Source organism: Microtus pennsylvanicus, chromosome 4 (genome assembly GCF_037038515.1).
Source record: "Microtus pennsylvanicus isolate mMicPen1 chromosome 4, mMicPen1.hap1, whole genome shotgun sequence".
Classification (NCBI taxonomy): domain Eukaryota; kingdom Metazoa; phylum Chordata; class Mammalia; order Rodentia; family Cricetidae; genus Microtus; species Microtus pennsylvanicus.
This window is the reverse complement of record NC_134582.1, coordinates 20,611,617-20,629,543: the sequence shown is the minus strand read 5'-3', so window position 1 is coordinate 20,629,543 and position 17,927 is coordinate 20,611,617. Positions and strand designations below refer to the sequence as shown.

The 17,927-nt window shown below is 47.3% G+C and overlaps 1 protein-coding gene across 4 annotated transcripts in view; it reads right to left on the bottom strand.

Moving 5' to 3' along the window:
• Nucleotides 1–13,746: 13,746 nt before the first annotated feature.
• Nucleotides 13,747–17,927, bottom strand: part of Alpk2 (alpha kinase 2) — a 111,833-nt gene continuing 107,652 nt past the window's right edge. For all 4 annotated transcript variants that reach the window (XM_075968462.1, XM_075968463.1, XM_075968464.1 and 1 more), the window contains one exon: nucleotides 13,747–15,467. In XM_075968462.1, coding sequence (XP_075824577.1) covers nucleotides 15,251–15,467 — 217 coding nt within the window. In that variant the 3' untranslated portion in view covers nucleotides 13,747–15,250. The remainder of the gene's footprint in view (nucleotides 15,468–17,927) is intronic.

The window sequence follows — 17,927 nt, the reverse complement described above, 5'->3', positions numbered from 1 at the left end:
AGAGGCCCGTGTAATTGTCGTCAGTCCTGGTTTCTCCAATGCTTATCCTAAGCTGTGCTTCCTATGGGAAGGTGATGGGATTGTTTACATAAGTGCAGTGATTGGGTGGGATAACAACAATGCTTTTTGCTTAAAGATGTTTCTTTCTTTGTAGTCTTAGGGAAGAACCCTCTGGAATGAGGAGGAATTACTATCAGACAAAGCAGATTGGAATTATGAGCCAGGAACCATGGGTGAAAATATATGTACACACACACACGCACAATGAAATCATAATTATGGTGAATTTCCTTATCTTCCCCAAGTCATTAAAAAGATTAGAGTCTCAGAGCATCCAACACAAGTCTACTTAGTTGTCATCCCATTGAGCTGATGTTAGGAAAATGTTAGATGCAAAAAACTAAAACTAGGTGTCTTAGTTAGATTACTATTGCTGTGATAAACACCAGGACTAAGAGCTAGTTAGGGAGGAAAGGATTTAGTTGGCTTATACGTGCTGATCACAGTCCGTCATTGAGGGAAACCATAGCAGGAACTCAAGCAGGGCAGGAACCTGGAGGTGGGAACTGGGACAGAGTCCATGGAAGGGTGCTGCTTACTGACTTCTCCCTCCTGCCTTGCTCAGCCTGCTTCCTTACACACTCCAGGACCACCCAGGATGTCAGCCTTCCCCCAGCTCCCACTGCCAGTGGGCTGGGCCCTCCATATCAATCTTCAATTAAGAAAATGACCCACAGGCCTGCCAACAGGCCAATCTGATGGGAGGGTATTTTTCAGTTGGAATTCTCCTTTCTCAGACGAATCTAGCTTGTGTCAGGTTAAGAAAAAAAAAAAACTAACCAACACATGAGGTTATACAAACCACGGGCTGATGGGCAATACATTAAGGCATGGGAGCCTCTTCTTTCCATCATGAAAAAACAAAAACCAAAACCTGTCTGTTGCTTCACTTCCTTCAGGCATTCCATGTTTGATTTTTACGATTTTAACCAATTATCAGGCTGATGACTGGATCTGCATGCTAGATCCTTCTTATGTTCCTCTAGTTAGCATCAGAAACCCACATATAAACTGTGTGGGAGCTGCCAGAGCAAACCTGAACACTTTAAGCCTTTCTGTTTCAGGGAGAGCAGTGCAGCTGGGTGGTCTAGCTTGGATTGCATTCTCAGAGAGGCTTCGTCAGTAAAAACCGAAAGTTCTGTCGTGGGCTAACGTTCCTCCTGTGACTTGCCTGAGTGGACTAGTGTACGATTAGTCAAATCAACTAAATGGACTAGATCAACCATCAGAAACAAATCCCCTCATCCGTCAGCCATCACTTATCAGATGAGTAGAGAGTGGCTTGGCTGTACTCAGCCCTGGGGATACTTTGAACTGGCAAGTGCCTGACATTCTTTCTAGGGATAAGCACTCATTGGGTGGCATTCTACTGGAGCACAGGTCTCTTGGCCCCAACTACACTTACTAAGGAGCCCAGTGAGAAAACTTTGCCAATGGATTCTAAGTTCCCTGCTAGGAAGCACCACAGAAGTACATTCCTAGCAAGCACTCCAGACACTTAAAGGTCATTTGTAAAATGAGAAAACAAACAAACAAACAAAAAAGCAAGGTGTATTTCTATCTGCCTTGTGTGTTTTCCCCATCCATCGCTTCTCTCCTTGAATGGTCAACTGCCAAGAGGGATCGCATACAGTGAAGGACACCCTGTGCAAGGGATGGGTGTGCGACAGTCCCCATGAAGGCTCATGGTGCAGAGAAAGCCAAACCATGTAGAACACTCTAATTGAGAAAACTAAAGAAAAGGAACCTCTATGTGGCAGGTAAGGGGGTCAGAAACTGCCCACACATGGAACAACCATCTTAGTGATCTCCTCAACCGAGGTACATAGCACTGAAGACTCAGAGTCTTCTGGCTGAAAACGGTTCCCAGTTTTGAGGGCAGTGTCCATACTGTTCCATCGTGCTGAGGCTTTAATTAGATGGAATTAACCCAGGAACATAAAGAAGGGCTTTCTGTATTCTCTTCTACTATGCATATCTTTCTTGACCACTTTCCACACTGTTTTTATTATATTCTATTTTTTAAGATTTATTATATATACAGCCCGCATGTTCGCCTATATGTCAGAAGACAGTGTCCGATCTCATTATAACATGATTGCGAGCCACCATGTGATTGCTGAAAATCGAACTCAGGGCCTCTGGAAGAGTAGTCAATGCTCTTAATCTCTGAGCCACCTCTCCAACCCTCCTTCTTGTTTTGGGGAGACAGGTTCTCTCACTGAACCTGGAATTCACCTATGAATGGCCAGCAAGCTCCAGTCTCCCCGGTACTGGGATTATAGGCACGCACTACTGTGCCCAGCTTTTTCGTGGAGGTTCTGGGGAATCAAACTCAAGTCCTCACGCTGGTGCAGCAAGCCCCCTACTGACTGAGACATCTCCCCAGCTCTCATATCTCCCACTTTAAAGATTCTGTTTGCCCAGCCCTGCTGCTACACGTCTCTGACGATAGCATTCTGCCCACATCTGCTTTCATCTCCCTGCCCCAAGGAAGATATGGCCAGCAGTTTCTAGGTAACCGTTCCTGGGGATGCATACTGAGTGACTCCTAGTGATGTTTGCAAGAAGAAAGGGGCCACTTAGATGTGTTACTTAAAATCATGATCAGCCCGGAGAGGCATCTGAGAAGGCGGGCGGTCACACTAATTTGTTTTCTTCTCAGGAAACAGGTCACTTGAGTCTCGAGTCTTGACTTTGTGGATCACACTCGTGAGTCCTGAGTCCATCCATCTCAGTACTGTGTGTTCCTTGAACATGACAATCACCACTCAGGACCTCTCTTCCCTTCATCCAGCTCCGGGGGAGTCACCATGTACCAATGGCTCATGCACACACTCTTCTGAACCCTTCTAAAGTCTGTAAAATGTTACAGTCGTAACTTCCTAGAGGAGGATAACGGAAGGCTAGAATTAGAAACCAGCTCACTCTTCATTCTGACAAGGAAATTGAAGTCCAGGGATTCTAGAATTTGCTAGAATAACATCCCTGAGCCCTAGCTTCCTCACTCACTTGGGGAGCAACATGGCTTCTGTAGTTACTGTGTATCAGGTATTGTACTGGACTCTGGAGATACAAAGAATAAGATCAAGTCCTTTCCCCAAACTTCCCCCATCTAGTAATTGGTCAGATGCCTAAACACATCAGTTCCTCACTGTGGTAGGTGCCAAGTGGGAGGCGTAGACAAGGAGCCAAGAGCTGGAATTATGCCCTTCATTTCTCCCCAGAGAAAGAGATCTTTGATGTTATGATCTTTCTTTGCTAGTGCTGGGAAAGCTTCCTTCTTGTTCCTTTTAAACATTCAGAAGCCATCAGGCCATTGTTTGGGGCTCCCACATCACATCTTCTAAACTGTGGCTTTTACTTTGTGATTGGCCAGCTTAATGACCAGCTGGGACTCTGCTGAGGGCTCGGAGGACGATGCTGTCTGTATTTTAGTGATTTGTGATGGATTTTAATTTCCCAGAGGAGGTGGGAAGAATGTAAGCTGCCTGGGTTGACGGTGCACTTGTAGGACTGATTCACTGGGTTCTTTCCTTCATGGCTGCCTCTTCCCAGTTATCAAAAAGCCAATTACCAAGTCCCCAGTTGAACTCTTCACTGGCCCTTTTCAGATAATCCATCCTATAGACAGCTACTAAGGCAAGCCCACAATAGACACCATCAGTAGACAGGTGGGGGCATCACCTCTCTTCTCATAGGGCTCCAACTACCTTCTATGCTTCATGCTTGAAAAGGAAAGGGGCCAAACACACACAAGCTCACAGAAATGTAGCTGACCGCTTGTGACTCTATTTAAGAGAGAAAGAAACATTTCTCTGAAGAAAGATCGATGTGGCATGAATTTATTGTGTCCTTGGGATACTGCGCCAGGGTATAGATGAGCAAGCAAACCCAGAATTGAAGACCTCACTGGTTTAGTCTACTGTCATTCAACCACGTGATCCTCCTCACTGCCAGGCAGCGTTTGCATCGCCGGACACTGATAATTTGAAGGTGAGATGATCTCCCAGAGTCTTCGTGTGGTCTCTCTGGTGAGGAGACAGACAGAGCAGTAAGATCTTGGAAGTGAGTGTGACACCGTTGGGCTTAAGAAGAGGACAGCATCTATGGCTAGAGAGAGAGGCAAGAACAAGAGCTGGGATTTAGCGAGAGTTCTTGCCCAGAGTGCACAGAGCCTAGACCAGTCTCCAGCATCGCTGTGCAAGACTTCGAGCTGGGGTAGCTCTTGCTGGAGTGCTTGATCATCGCGCCCAAAGCTTGGATCAGCTCCCAGCACCATGTATGTGCCTGTAATCCCAGCGCTTGGGTGTAGAGTGGGGGCATCTCAAAGTCAAGGGCATCTTTGACTTCATAAGGAGTTCAAGACCATCCTGGTTACATGAGACACATGGAGGGCAGTTAGGACAGGAGTGGGGTGTTCCCGCCCCTCTTTTGCTCCAGCTGCCATTCAGTGACTGTAGCAAGGAAAGTCCCAGGGTTTCCTCTGCGACAGAGGCTAAATTCAAGTTTCCAAAGCATTCTCCAAGATTCCCCAAGGACCGCTGAAGTGTATAACTCTGGGATGTGTGTGTGTGCTCTCTGTGTGTGTGTGTGTGCATGCGTGTGTGTGTTAGTGTGCATGTGTGTGTGTGTGTGTGTGTGTGTGTATGTGTTACCAGGAGAGGGGAGTCTGGACCTAGAGTTTCAAAAGTAGCAAGCAAACTTTATTTGAACAAGGCAATAGAAAAAAATCAGATTATATTGAAAGAGAGTAGCAGGTCACACGAGGGAAGAAACTTAGTGCTCACAGTTACTACCTGTGGTCTCCTACCGTAAAGTCTGATGGAAGAAGAAATTGATTATTCAGGAACGCAGTTTGAGTGGTTCTCCATTTAGACTGACAGATTAGAGTGTATAATAATTTTTTTTACAGGTTCCTTTCCCACAATGCATCAGATTTCAATCATATGCACACCTGATTGTGCAGGTGTAAGATGGTAAATAGGGGATTCTATCCGAGAGTCCTTCTTAAGGAAATGTTTTTACCTTACTATGTATGTACCCCAAACCAGTTCAGACTGGATCAGCCTTTCTGGTCTTTTACTCAGACACAAGGAAAGTACTATTGGATAGAATCTAAGTTTTTCAGGGAGGGGTAATGAGCGAGCAGTTTATTAAGTTGCTAGCAGGTTAATAGGGTTCATGTTTAGGTGGTGTGTGAGTGCGTGTGTAGCATGCCCGGGTTAGAGTCTCAAGGGACCAAGTGCACTGTTAGAAAAAAGTGTGCGCACGTAGCCCAAACCGAGTGGGATCCCAGGTTGCAGAACTATTCCCTGTGCTTGCCTGCTTCATGGTGGCACTTGTGGAGACCTGAGTTCTCAAGCTGTGTGGCTCGTGGTCAAGCTGTGTGGCTCGTGGTCAAGCTGTGTGGCTCGTGGTAGGGCACTTGCTTAGCATAGTTGACGCCCCAAGTTTGGTTCTCAGCATGGCAACAGAAAGAACTTTGATTTCTCAAAGGAGCTGGGTAAAAATGCCTTCAGTATCTAATCCAGTTGCTACTTTTTCTTCCTATTTTGTTTTAAACCAGAAAAAGTCAGAGTTCTGATCTGGGCCAAGGGGGTCTACTTGCAAACTTGAGCCTGGGGTGGCACTTCTCTTAGGACACTGCCCCCTAGTGGTAGAATGGGTCCCTGCACATCCTAGCTGCTGTGTTGGGATGAGATTTCAGGTTTGCCAGCAAAGAGATTACATTTGAGCGTCCCTTGGCAGCAGAATCCGGCCTAATTTTGATAAAGTGCATTTTCAAAGGCCTGGGAGAGAGAGGAAAAAGAATGGGGGGGATTGTTCCATGGAGTGCCTGTTGACCCATTAAATACGGCAGACAAGAACTAACCCTGTTCTACCTGCACAACAAGGTTCTCGCTTTTCATTTTTCTGGCACATTTGGGCCAGGCAAGAGCTAATTAAATGCCTTCCCTGTTCTTAGGATGGCCTGTGTCTGCCACAGCCCATCTTGCCCTGCTTTTCTGCTTGACTTCACACTGGTTTGGATACAAAAGTGGATTATTTTCCGCTCACTTGGATGTGCCAGCTACTGTATTCCTAGCTTGATATTTCTAGTGGCTGAGATTTTTCTAGTGTCTCCAATGTCTCTGCGAGAGCTTGGTGCATCTCAGACTGGGCCCTTTTTCCAGCTCGAGCGGATGATGAGCCCGGTGTCCTCAGGTGCAGGAAGGGCAGTTTGGCGTCCCCAAAGACGTAATTCTAAACCACTGCCCAAAGGTATTGATGGGGTGCTGTCAATTTTTGTTCACGAGAAGAAAACCTTTTTCTCTGATGGCCTCAAGGGATCTGTTTTTAGAGCAATGTTTCTCAAGCAACGGCTATGTGCAAGGCAATGAACTTGGGTGAGGGTTTTGTAAGGGGTCACTGGGCAAACTAGAACATTTGGTGTCCCGCTTCCAACAGTGAGAGCACTAAATCAAACCAAACTACCCTGAGGGCCCAGATTTGGGCCAGGCAGGGAGTGGGCACAGAAGAAGAGGCAGGGGACAGGGGAGAGACAACACGTGGGCAAGAGTTAGGCTTTCTCCTAGCTGCACCAGCGGCACCTGAGAGCTTCTGGAGGTGAAAATCATCTGGTCCAGCTGCCCCATGAGGTCAGAAGAGAGGCTAAGAGCTAGCAGCGGATGTTCCCACCCCTCCCCAGGCCCCGGATGCAGACCCAGGCTGGGAACCTCAGTGTTTCCCCTAATGCTCTCATTAGTGTTAAATGGAGGGTTCAGTCAGCCAGTTTATTCTGCCTTGAAATAAAGTACAGTGAGTGTGCCCTTAGATGCTCCAAATTGGCATCATCTGGGGAGCTTCTAGAAACCTCCACGCCCTGGACCAGCAACAAGAGCTATGGTGGGGTCAGGTGAGGCACACTTGCCGTTTCCATGTGAGCCAGGACTGAGCTCGGGACAGGAAGGGTGGTATTGGAAGCCCCTTTGCTTTGCCCTGTTAGGGGAACTTAACTTACAAACCAGAGTACTTTACACTAAAGTGTGCTGAGATACAAGTGATCTAGATAAAATGGAGCTTTAACTGTTCTCCCATAACAAAAGTCCAGAGAGCGAGCACCTCCGACCAGCAGCATGAGGCAGAGAAAGCAAACAGGAAGTAGGGCAAGCAAGGCCATATTTTTTTTTCCCACGTCTTCAGGTTTCCTAGTTCATTCTGGCTGCTGTAACAGAATAACATGGACTGAGGGAATTTCACTAACCACAGACATTTATTTTTTCATAGGTTTGGTAACTGGTCCAAGATCAAGGCACCAGAAAGTTCAGGGTCTGGCGAGGGCCCGCTTTCTGGTTCACAGACAGGGAATTCTCAAAGCAGTAGTCTACCTGTCTGCTGGAGCAGAGATGGGGCCTCCCTGGGGCTTCTTTTTTGAGGAAGCTAATCCCATGCTTCAGGGCTCTACTCTCCAGATATGATGGTTTCTCCAAATCCACTTCCTGATAAACCACTGTAAGAGTTAGGATCTTCGCACGGGTGACCTTGGGACTCACAGTCTTTGTGTCTTGATGGACTCTGGCTCTCCAGGACTAGCCATCCTAGATCTGGTGTCTCACTGGTTTCCTGTTGTCCTTGTTTTACCTAGATGTCTCACATGGTAAAGGTGCCACATGAGACTACATGCCCGGTTTTCTACTCCGCTTTCCTCCTGCTTAGGTGAACACTGTACTCTCCAAAGGTCCTGTAGATCAACCAGGGCCAGGGCTAGGTTGGCTGAAAGACCCTACAGACCCCCTCCTCAAAACCCGTAGCTAGCATGCTCCCGGGGGAACGTCCTGTTTGCTTTCAAAAAAATTCTCCGGATCAGCAGCCAGCCTGCTCCCGTAAGAACATCCCATGTGCCTGAGAGGGCAGGAGATCTATGAGATAGAGATAGAAAGACTGCAAGGCAAGATGTCAATAAGATAGGATGTCAACAAAGCAGGTTAGCTATAAGATAGGAACAAGATGATTGTTGCCAGGCATCCATGCTGAGAGAGGAAACCATTCATGCCCCCCGCCGCATTCCGATAACCACGCTTTTGCTTCTGTAAACTTGCTTCTTGCTGACACCCATGCTGAGAGAGAAAACCATTCATGCCCCCCCCCCCCGCCTCATTCTAGTCGACCGATAACCACGCTTTTGCTTCTGTAAACTTGCTTTTTGCTCTTCCCTATAAAAAAGCCCGCCCTCCAGTTGGCAGGTGCGCAAGTCCTCCGAAAGACTTGCTGCCCACAGGTACCTGTGTCTACTCAATAAACCTCTTGCGATTTGCATCCATGCAGTCTCGGCTTGTTCCTTGGCGTTGGGGAGGTCTCCTCCCGAAAAGAGGTCCTCGTCGAGGGTCTTTCATTGGCTAGGTTCAGTTTTTCTAGAACCGAGCCCAGTTCTCCAACCAATCAGTCAAGACCAAATCTTGAACCTTCCCAAATTCTGCTTCTCCTTTCTCCTCACTCCTGGGACATGCTCCCTGCGGCCAGGTAAACTTGCTTATTGTTGCCCAAGGATGTTTTGATTTTTGCTGCCTAAGACGGGCTTTGAGATTGTCAAAGGGTTCCTCCTTTTCTTCTTCCTACTAGTCCACTGCCTTCCCTGATGTTCTGCTCAAAATACATCTCCTTCAGAAAGACGGGAAATGGAAGAGGGGCGGGACACTGCAAGGGTTGCTGACCAAAGTTCCACTTAGCTCGAAGCAGCAAAGTCAGTGATGCCCACAATCCTCAGATGTTTTCAGGAGGTGGGACGTCCTTGGTGCTTCTGGTGAGTTTGGAGCAGGAGGCAAAATAACAACAACCTCAGTTGGCTAGAGCCAATAGGGTCGGGGGCCTGGGACGAATGTGGCGTATTCTACAGCACGGGGCCAAGGAAACAGTATGAAATGACTTCAAAACTGAACCTTGAGAAAATGACCGCAGAAACCCATTATACGACGTCTTCCTTTCTTAAATGTCAACACTGGTGAAAACGTAGCTAATCTACAGTTACAAGCCACCGAGGGGGGTCTTCAGCGTCCCGCAGAGAAAGAAAGATGATTGGTGCAGCTTGCTGCTGCTTTACGAACAAGATCCAGGTATTTGTAGCTTTGTAGTCCTTTCCAAGCGAAAAACGGTTAAAATCTGGTAGTTATGGCAGTGGTTTGTGGAATGCCATCCTAAGTCCCTTCTTTCCATATGTGAATTAACATTCGCATATTATTCGCAGGATAGCTGTGGTTCTATCCATTCATTCCATGGAATTCAGAAAGATTCGGTTACTTTGACACAGCTATCAGTGTTGAAAATGGAGCCCGGACCCCAGCTGGTTCTGTGTGGTGCCTTAGGGCTTTATGAAAGATCTGAGTCTAATGATCTCATGGGCAGAAAGAAGGGAAACTGGAGGCTTTCATCCTCTCAGAGGGACCTGAAAAAAGGAGGTTGTACCTCTGCCTCAGGGAGCACCAGCATATGTAAGACAGACATCTTCACACAAAGAGTCAATGTCCACCAAAGGGTTCTCTATTGGAGACATCTCCTGGTGTTAGGGTGCGTCTGGAATAAACCAGGAGGCGAGAAAACTCAGAGGAGAGAGACAATTGAGAAATAAATAAGGGGGCTGGAGAGATGGCTGGGTGGTTAAGAGCACTGGCTGCTCTTCCAGAGGTCCTGAGTTCGATTCCCAGCTACCACATGGTGGCTGACAACCATCTGTAATGAGATCTGGCGCCCTCCTCTGGCGTGAGGGCATACATGGAGGCAGAATGTTGTATACATAATAAATAAATAAATTAAAGAAATCTGCATGATGTCTCCTGATAATAAAGGCACTTTACTTAATGCACAGCGTGGGACAGAACAGCCGGGGTCTTAAGTTGGTTTTCGGTTGGATGACCGAAGAAGTGGTGACCTGTGAGGAGAGACCTGTGAGGACACTCCCAGACAGAGGGAACGGAAGGCGCAAAGCAGAAGCGTCTAGAGAACGAGACCAGTGTTACTGGAGCCAATGGAAGAAGCCCTGAGGTTAGGTAAGAAAGGTATTTGGGTTTACCAGGAGATTTATGATGAGTTTGCCGCCTCCTGTGAGGGAGATGGGAAGCTGTTAAACATCTTGTCACTGGTTTCCTCTGGATCAGCTGCAGGAGAATGGTACAATTGTGCCGGCAGCTAGAGTCTGAGAACAGTTCTTTTGTTATTGTTTTTCTTTCTTTCTTTCTTTCTTTCTTTCTTTCTTTCTTTCTTTCTTTTTGTTTTTTTGTTTTGTTTTGTTTTTTTGAGACAGGGTTTCTCTGTGGTTTTGGAGCCTGTCCTGGAACTAGCTCTTGTAGACCACGCTGGTCTCAAACTCACAGAGATCCGCCTGCCTCTGCCTCCCGAGTGCTGGGATTAAAGGCGTGCGCCACTACCGCCCGGCTTGTTATTGTTTTTCTACTAGGATGCTGAAGTCACACTGTGAGGGGATTGAGGCTGAGAGAAGTCAGTGCTGTCATCACCCTGGCCCCTGGGATTTGGGGACAGCTATGTCGTGGACTGCCGCCTCAGCTTTGAGAAGAGAGTTCCCCAAGACTCTAGAAGAGGACCTAGGATATACCAAATAATGATCTCTCTTTAAAGATGCTAAGAACTAAAGGGGCAAATGAGCTCCATGGGAACCAGGGAACACTCCTAGGAGCCAGACTCCCAGCACCAGGCTAGTTAACCACCAGGTGACACTGGGAGCGGGGAGAGGCTTAGGTGCCAACTTTATTTCCTTCCAGCTGGGCCTCTGGCCTGAGCAAAGTGTCCCCCGAACCTCAGAATGTGGCATTATTTAGAATTTTTTTTTCTCGAGACAGGGTTTCTCCGTAGCTTTGGAGTCCTGTTTTGGAGGTCTTGTAAACAAGGCTGGTCTTGAACTCACAGAGACCCACCTGCCTCTGCCTCCCGAGTGCTGGGATTAAATAAAGGGGTGCACCACCACCACTGGGCTATTTAAGAGTCTTTTACCAAGTTAAAAATGAGGTCCTTGGGGTGTGCCCTAATCCCACACGGCTGGTGTCTATATAAGCCAAGGCGAAGTCTGGACACAAAGGGAGAACAGCCACGAACGCTGGGGCCACGCTGCCGTCAGCCACGGGTCTTCTGGAAGCAAAGAGGTCTGCGGAGAGCCTTCCTTTGCAACCTTTGGGAACAACCAAGTGTTAGCCGAATTTTATCTATGCTGTGGCCGGTTGTCCAATTAGAGTCAGGTGTTGGTTCAGGAGGCGGAGCTTACAGTCAGCAGGACAGGATGGATCAGATAGTTCCCAGGACTCCAGAGAGAGCTCCCACTCCCACCCCCTAGAAGGAGAAGCCGGGCCTGAAGGTTGTATGGACCCCTTCGAAGCTAAGGGTGGTTGGTGTGTCCTGGCCAAGGTGATTGTCCCATCTTTATATTTGTCCCCAAATTATATAATAAATAGTAAAAGAAATCGCTGTAGCCCTGTCAACCTGGAGAAGTAGGATTCCCAGCTTCCAGAACAGAGATGCTTCTTACATAAGCCTCCTCAGGTGGCGAGTGTGTGTGTGTGTGGGGGGGGGGGGGGTGTTTACTATGCCTGGCTACTCGTTAGAAATGAGGCCAGCACCAAAGAAAGTCCTGAAGGCTGCTTACTGCAAGCCGCCACCTTAGCATCCCATGGAGATGGAGAAACACAGAGAGAAAGTGGGCAGAGAGAAAGAGGCTGACAGAACCTACACCCCTCGACAGAATTGCCTCAATTCATCTAGGCCTCAAGAAGGAAGCCAGGCAGCTGGCTTTTCACAAGATTCGGGGTGTGCTTTTTGAAAGTCGCTGTGGTACACTGTATGTAAATCCCAGATGTTAGGAGGAAGAGGCAGTGGAATTGGGGGTTCAAGGTCATTCTCCACTATGCAGCGAGTTCAAGGCCAGCCTGGGCTGAGTAAGACCCTGTCTCAAAAATGAAGCTATCAGTAAACAAACAAACAAACAAACGCTCTGTGGCCCTTTCCCTTTGGGATCTTTTTGGCCCTCATGAGAAACAGAATTGTTGAAAAATCTTGATTAATTGGCATGATTCATGTTAGCGTTTACGAACAACATTGGAGGGGTTATCTGATCCTATGGCTGGAACCGGCAGCCTTCTTGCTTGCCAGCTTCGCTCTCAGAACAAGCAGATCTGCCACGGTGACAGATGAGGACCGGGTGCCTCTCCGATTTTTTAGAACTCATTAAGCCCATGCAGCAACTGTATGTCTGCGGAGGCGGAGCTCTGCTCCGTTCCCCACGGCACACATGGTCCAGTGGAGCAGAAAGTACACAGAGAAAGCAAACCAGAGCGAGCTTGTTGGCGAGTTCCTCCCATCTGCATCCAGCTGAACACAGGCCCACCGCGCACGCAAAATGCAATGCGTATTTAGAAAAGAGACGACTGTGTGATTAGAGGAGAATTGCCACTCTGGCGCATTCTTTTTCATCAGGTTCTATTGAAACCTTTGCTGCGGCGAAGCTCGTTCGAAGCACGTCCAGGGAGGCACAGGTCCAACAGACAACAGGCAATACGAGCCAGTCGTCTGTGTGGCCAGCTCTGGGCCTCTCCAGGATAGGGTGCCCACCGGCAAGGAGTCTTCCCTTCCCAGCCATTCTCGTTAGTGAGGAGCCTGCTGTCGGAAATACGGGCCCGTTTCCATAACGCTTTATTCGTGAGATCCGCCCATCACAGAACTGCATGGTTGAGTCTTTTAGGGTGCTAAGTCATGTCTGTGATCACTGGCCGGTGTCAGAAGCTGCTCTGGGCTCTCTGGACCTCCCTCGTTTGTTGGCTGAGTGGAGCATTTGTTGTATTTATAGCCCTCCTGAGGTTGCATTGTGGGAGAATCAACAGCAACTGGCTTGTTTCAAACTGAACTAAAGCCATAGCGACAGGGTTGGGTATTGTGAGACCCTGGAGCCATGCCTTGGTGCATGTAAGAAAGCCGGCTTCATGCCCGTTCTGTTGTTTGGCTGTGCAGGGAAAATAGCACATAATGGAAGACCGGGTGACCATGTAGCCATGCCAGGTCATCCCCCAGAGCTTTGGCTGGGACAAACCTCACTGTGGTGCCCCTTCAGTCTCTGGGTTGCCAAATATTTGCAAACTGGTAAAATCACACTATAATAAATAATACAGGCACTTTGAAAACAACGACCTAAGCATCCATGAAAGGAGCCAGGGATCGTTCCACCAAGAAAGTCTCTAGCTCTCCCCTCAAACCAAGATTTTTATGCCAGACAGACAGAAGGCCTCTGATGACTTTCTATGCTGTTTTAAACACCTATTTTGATATTATTTTCATAATTACAAGTTATTACCCAAGAAAGAGTGATCGTCTGTCAAGAGGGTTCTGGTTGCACCCACATATATACACACACATAGATGAGAGATGATAGATATGATTGATGGATAAAATAAACAGGATATATATGTATATTACTATAGATGAATGATAGATTATAGACACAATAATCTATAATAATCTAGATAAATGGTAGATAACCAATTAGATAAGTGATAGACATTACATATGGTAGATAAAAGCTGATAGATGATAGATAGATAGATAGATAGATAGATAGATAGATAGATAGATGATAGATAGATAGATGATAGATAGGTAGGTAGATAGATAGATGATAGATAGATAGATGATAGATAGGTAGGTAGATAGATAGATGATAGATAGATAGATGATAGATAGGTAGGTAGGTAGGTAGGTAGATAGATAGATAGATAGATAGATAGATGATAGATAGGCCCAATCAAAATATGCCCTGTGCCTTTTTGTTACTGTGGAACTTTCTAAAATGTCACTGTTTGATACACATCTCTAAAATGTCACTGTTTGATACACATCTCTAAAATGTCTGTGAACAAGTCAGGTCACAATCTCTCTCATAGGAGAAAAAGAAAAAAAAAGACGATTTTATCATCAGAAAGTCAGGGGGGCTACCTCGGAAGAAAGATTAGTATTGTACACTGCTTTTAAAAATACAAGATATCAACAGACAAATATTTTCACCTTCAAATCCTTTCTTTAAAAAAAAATCTCAGCTGTGTTCCAATTTTCATCAAATATCTCATGCATAAGAGAAAAGGGTTTTGCTTCACGTTGGTTTGATGGACCCCAAGGTCTTGTTCTAGTCCCTCTCCGACTGAGCTATAATCCCAGCCCTTATTACTCTTTCTCTTTGAGTCAGGGGCTCACCAAGTTATCCATACTGACCTTGAACTTCCCATCCTCTTGCTAGGATGAGTCTCTGCCACCAGGCCCAGCGGAGAACAGTGTTTTAAAGCTAAAGAAGCCAGGAGCCTTCTACTGAAAGGCAGCTGTCTGAGAAGACTGAAGGCATATCCACCATAGCTTCTGCCCTTCCCAGAATACCATGGGGAAGGAGGTGTGGCCTAGAGGAGACCCGTGAGGACTAAGGGAGTACAGGATCCCTGTAGCGGTTACACCCTGCCTAACTAGCACCCCAGGGAGACCACATTTAGAAAGGGACGGAACCTCAGTTGTAAGATGAGGAAACACAGATGCAAATGTCGAGTGTTACAGCAAACCTGTTAGGAAACTTCTAAATTACAAAACCTTGGAGGAATGAGGAAAAAGCACAGATTCTAACGGCCAAGTGGCTATGATGACCTGTACACCTTACCCTGTGTGCTTAAATATGAATTTATTGAAACAGAACACTGTGCCAGGCTGTGTGAATTGTGCTTGGAGATGCCCTCACACTTGGGAAGCCGCCTCCAGCAACAATAGCTAGCTAGCATAGGTGACATCTGACATTCATGATTTCAGAAACGTCCAGAAATCCTGAGGTGAGAAGACAAGGTGGGAAGGATTTTGACGGTGGACAGTGGCCAGGCAGCATGGCACTCTTGACAACAAACCGCGTGCAACACGCAAGTAGACACACGACGTGAGATGGGGAGAGACACCAGCTGCATACACAAAAAGCGGACTGTCTTTGAGGCTGACAACAGAACTGACGGGTCTCCCAGCACAGAGATCCATTCCAAAGTCAGTTTGGCAGACGGCAAGTGGTAGTGGGCTGGGGAGGACCGGGACTTGCTCTGCAGGCTGCAGGTTCTTGTCCCGTGTGTCTGCAGGTGTCCACATGCAAGCCTGTGTGCTGCCGGCAGGTGGTCACTGGCTCCTAAGGGATGAGAGACGCTAGCTAAGCTTTCTTTTCTGTGGACGTCCCAGGCTCCGGCGTCTTCACGGATGCCGGGTTTGTCTGCGCTCTGCCTCTCCCGATGCTTGTTTTCTTCGGCTTCTGGCTGTTGTTTTGGAGGGATTTCAGCCCCAGCATCTTACAGTACTTGTTACACTGGTGCAGTGCTTTGAACTGATCGATGAAGGTCATAGAGCAGTTGCCCTTGAATCCCTTGTACCTGTATGTGGGTGTGAAAAGAAACCGCTTAGAGAGAAGACATTTTACCGGTTTCAAAAGACATATCTGAAAGAGAAATTAATGGTGCATAGAAAATATATTTGTTCCTATTCCCGGCAAGAACAACCACATGGCTGACAGTTAAAAGAAAAAGGGGGGGGCACTGGAGAAAATGCCTCTTACCCACCTGGCCACATAGTAGATGGCACATCGTAAAGATTCAGTTCCTGGCCATGGATGGCTACAGCTACCGATCCTGGCACCGCTGTGACTGATAGGCCCTCCAGCATGAAGAACGCTGGAGGGTCAGTGACAGACAAGCAGACAGGCGTGAGGGTATGCCTGGAATATAGAGCTACTGACCTGATGTTTTAGAGTTCGGTGCAAAACAAAAAAAAATGTTTAAAACGTATTGAGAATTTTGAGACAGGGACGGCAGATAAAACAAGACAGCACTTTCCTGACCGTGGACCCAGGAACTGCACATCCACGGCTGGGTGTGAGTGTGAGGCTCTCTCTCATGAGTAAGGCCAAAGAGAAGCCACTGCTTTCCCTAGGTGATGCGCACCATGTTTTACACTTTCGGGGCTGTGAAAGCCTTCCCTGCTCCCTGCAGCCTTGGTGTAGGCCTGCAGCTTCATCCTGACAGGTGTGCTACAGTCTGCTTGCCCCTCCTCCTCTCTGCTTCCAGGAGCCCATTTCCTTAGGAGACGCAGCTGCTCTCCAAAGGACACGTGCACTTTGCTGAAGAAAAAGCCAATCAAACGCAGCAATTGAGTGCGTCAGAGCAGGGACTCCCACGGCTAAGCCCGTCAGCTTTCCAGCTCTAGCGCCCTCTGCAGAAGACTCCAGAAAAGGTCAAATGCTAGTCTGTGAACACTTCCTGTCTGCCCGAGCATCCCCCACCGTGTGTGTGTGTGTGTGTGTGTGTGTGTGTGTGTGTTGGGGGAGACAACCCAGGGCACACGTGTACAGACACAGTAGAAACTAGAACTTGACTGCCTCTGGATAGGGTGTCACCCACACATAGTCGTGGTAAAGGCAGCCTTGCACAGTCTGGGACATGTTTCTCGGCACCCAACCTCTGCAAAGCTTGGGCTGTAGGGCAGGCTCCATGGAACCTCCTGAACCCTTTCCTCAGCATGAGAATGGATCTTTCTCTTCTGTCTCTGTGTGTCCTGAGGAGCTGACCCACACCGTAGAATCAGGAGTGCATATCGACATCTCTCCACGGGTGTCACCTCTCCCTAGACACTGTTTTACATCCAAGGTCCCTGTCCAGAGCGAGCTTTTACTATGAATGTTCAAAGAACAAGTAAACAGATCCCAGCCCTACCAGCAGGGCTCTTTGATCTCAGCCCAGATGGGTCTCCACATCACATTTCCAAATTTCTCTGTCTCTGTTTGCTTTTATAACAACAAAACAAGCAACGCTACCCAGATGCAATGCATAAAGAAAAAGACTTTATTTAGCTAGAGATTCCAAATGTGGCCTCCACATCCTGGTGAGAGCCGTTGGCTACGCTGCAATATGGTGGAGAGATGGCCAAGTGCAGAAGGGGCCAAGTGTGCACCGTGGCCTTGGGTTGTGGCACCTCATTCCATAAGACCAACATCAATCTTTTCCTGTTGTTTCCCCATGGTCAGCAGACCCCACGGCTCAACAGTTCTACAGTTTTGCTCACTAAAGACAAAGCTTCAAGCACACAAACCTCCAGGCAGGATGCTCCAACCAGAGCACACTTTGAAGTTGGACTCAGGTAATGCTGAACCCTTCCACAGCTTTACCAGAGGTATGCACATTTTTTAGGTTTTGCCACCCGGTGTCTACAGAATTCAGAGTCTTTTTCTTCTCTAAATTTGGTCTCTGTCTCAACTTGAATGTTGGGCTTTGCCCTGTTGTTCTCTCCAACTGGCAACCATTATTGTGAAATGGTTTTTGCCTGGGAAGGAAAATGCAGCAAGTCCATATGTTTCTAGACCAATTAACCACAGATGTATTCAGAGGACGCAAGTCTAATTTCACCAAGCTGTCATCTACCCAAGCAATAGGAAACAGCCCTCAGTTTATGACCTGATGTGCAAGCCACATACACCATCTGCTGCCCTCAGACTCGGTGGAAACTACAGATCTAGGCTTTCGTGACATCATTTCAATGTGAACCCAGATGCAGAAACCCATTGCTACCGTTCCTGTTATTTAGATATGCAGATAACCAAAAAGTTCTGTCCTTCCAAGAAGCTCAGGGGTGATATTATTTGTAAATAGTGGCTACTGTAGATCTAATGACTTAGGATGAGATCCCAGCATTACTGATATTTACATATGAAGCAAAGAAAAGAGAGAGGCGCATGAGAAACCTATATGATGTCTGAGGCAGAGTTCTAGTGATTCATCTACAAATAAAAAACCATTAAGTACAGTCAAGCACCAGAAGGCAGAAGACAGGCATGAAACAGA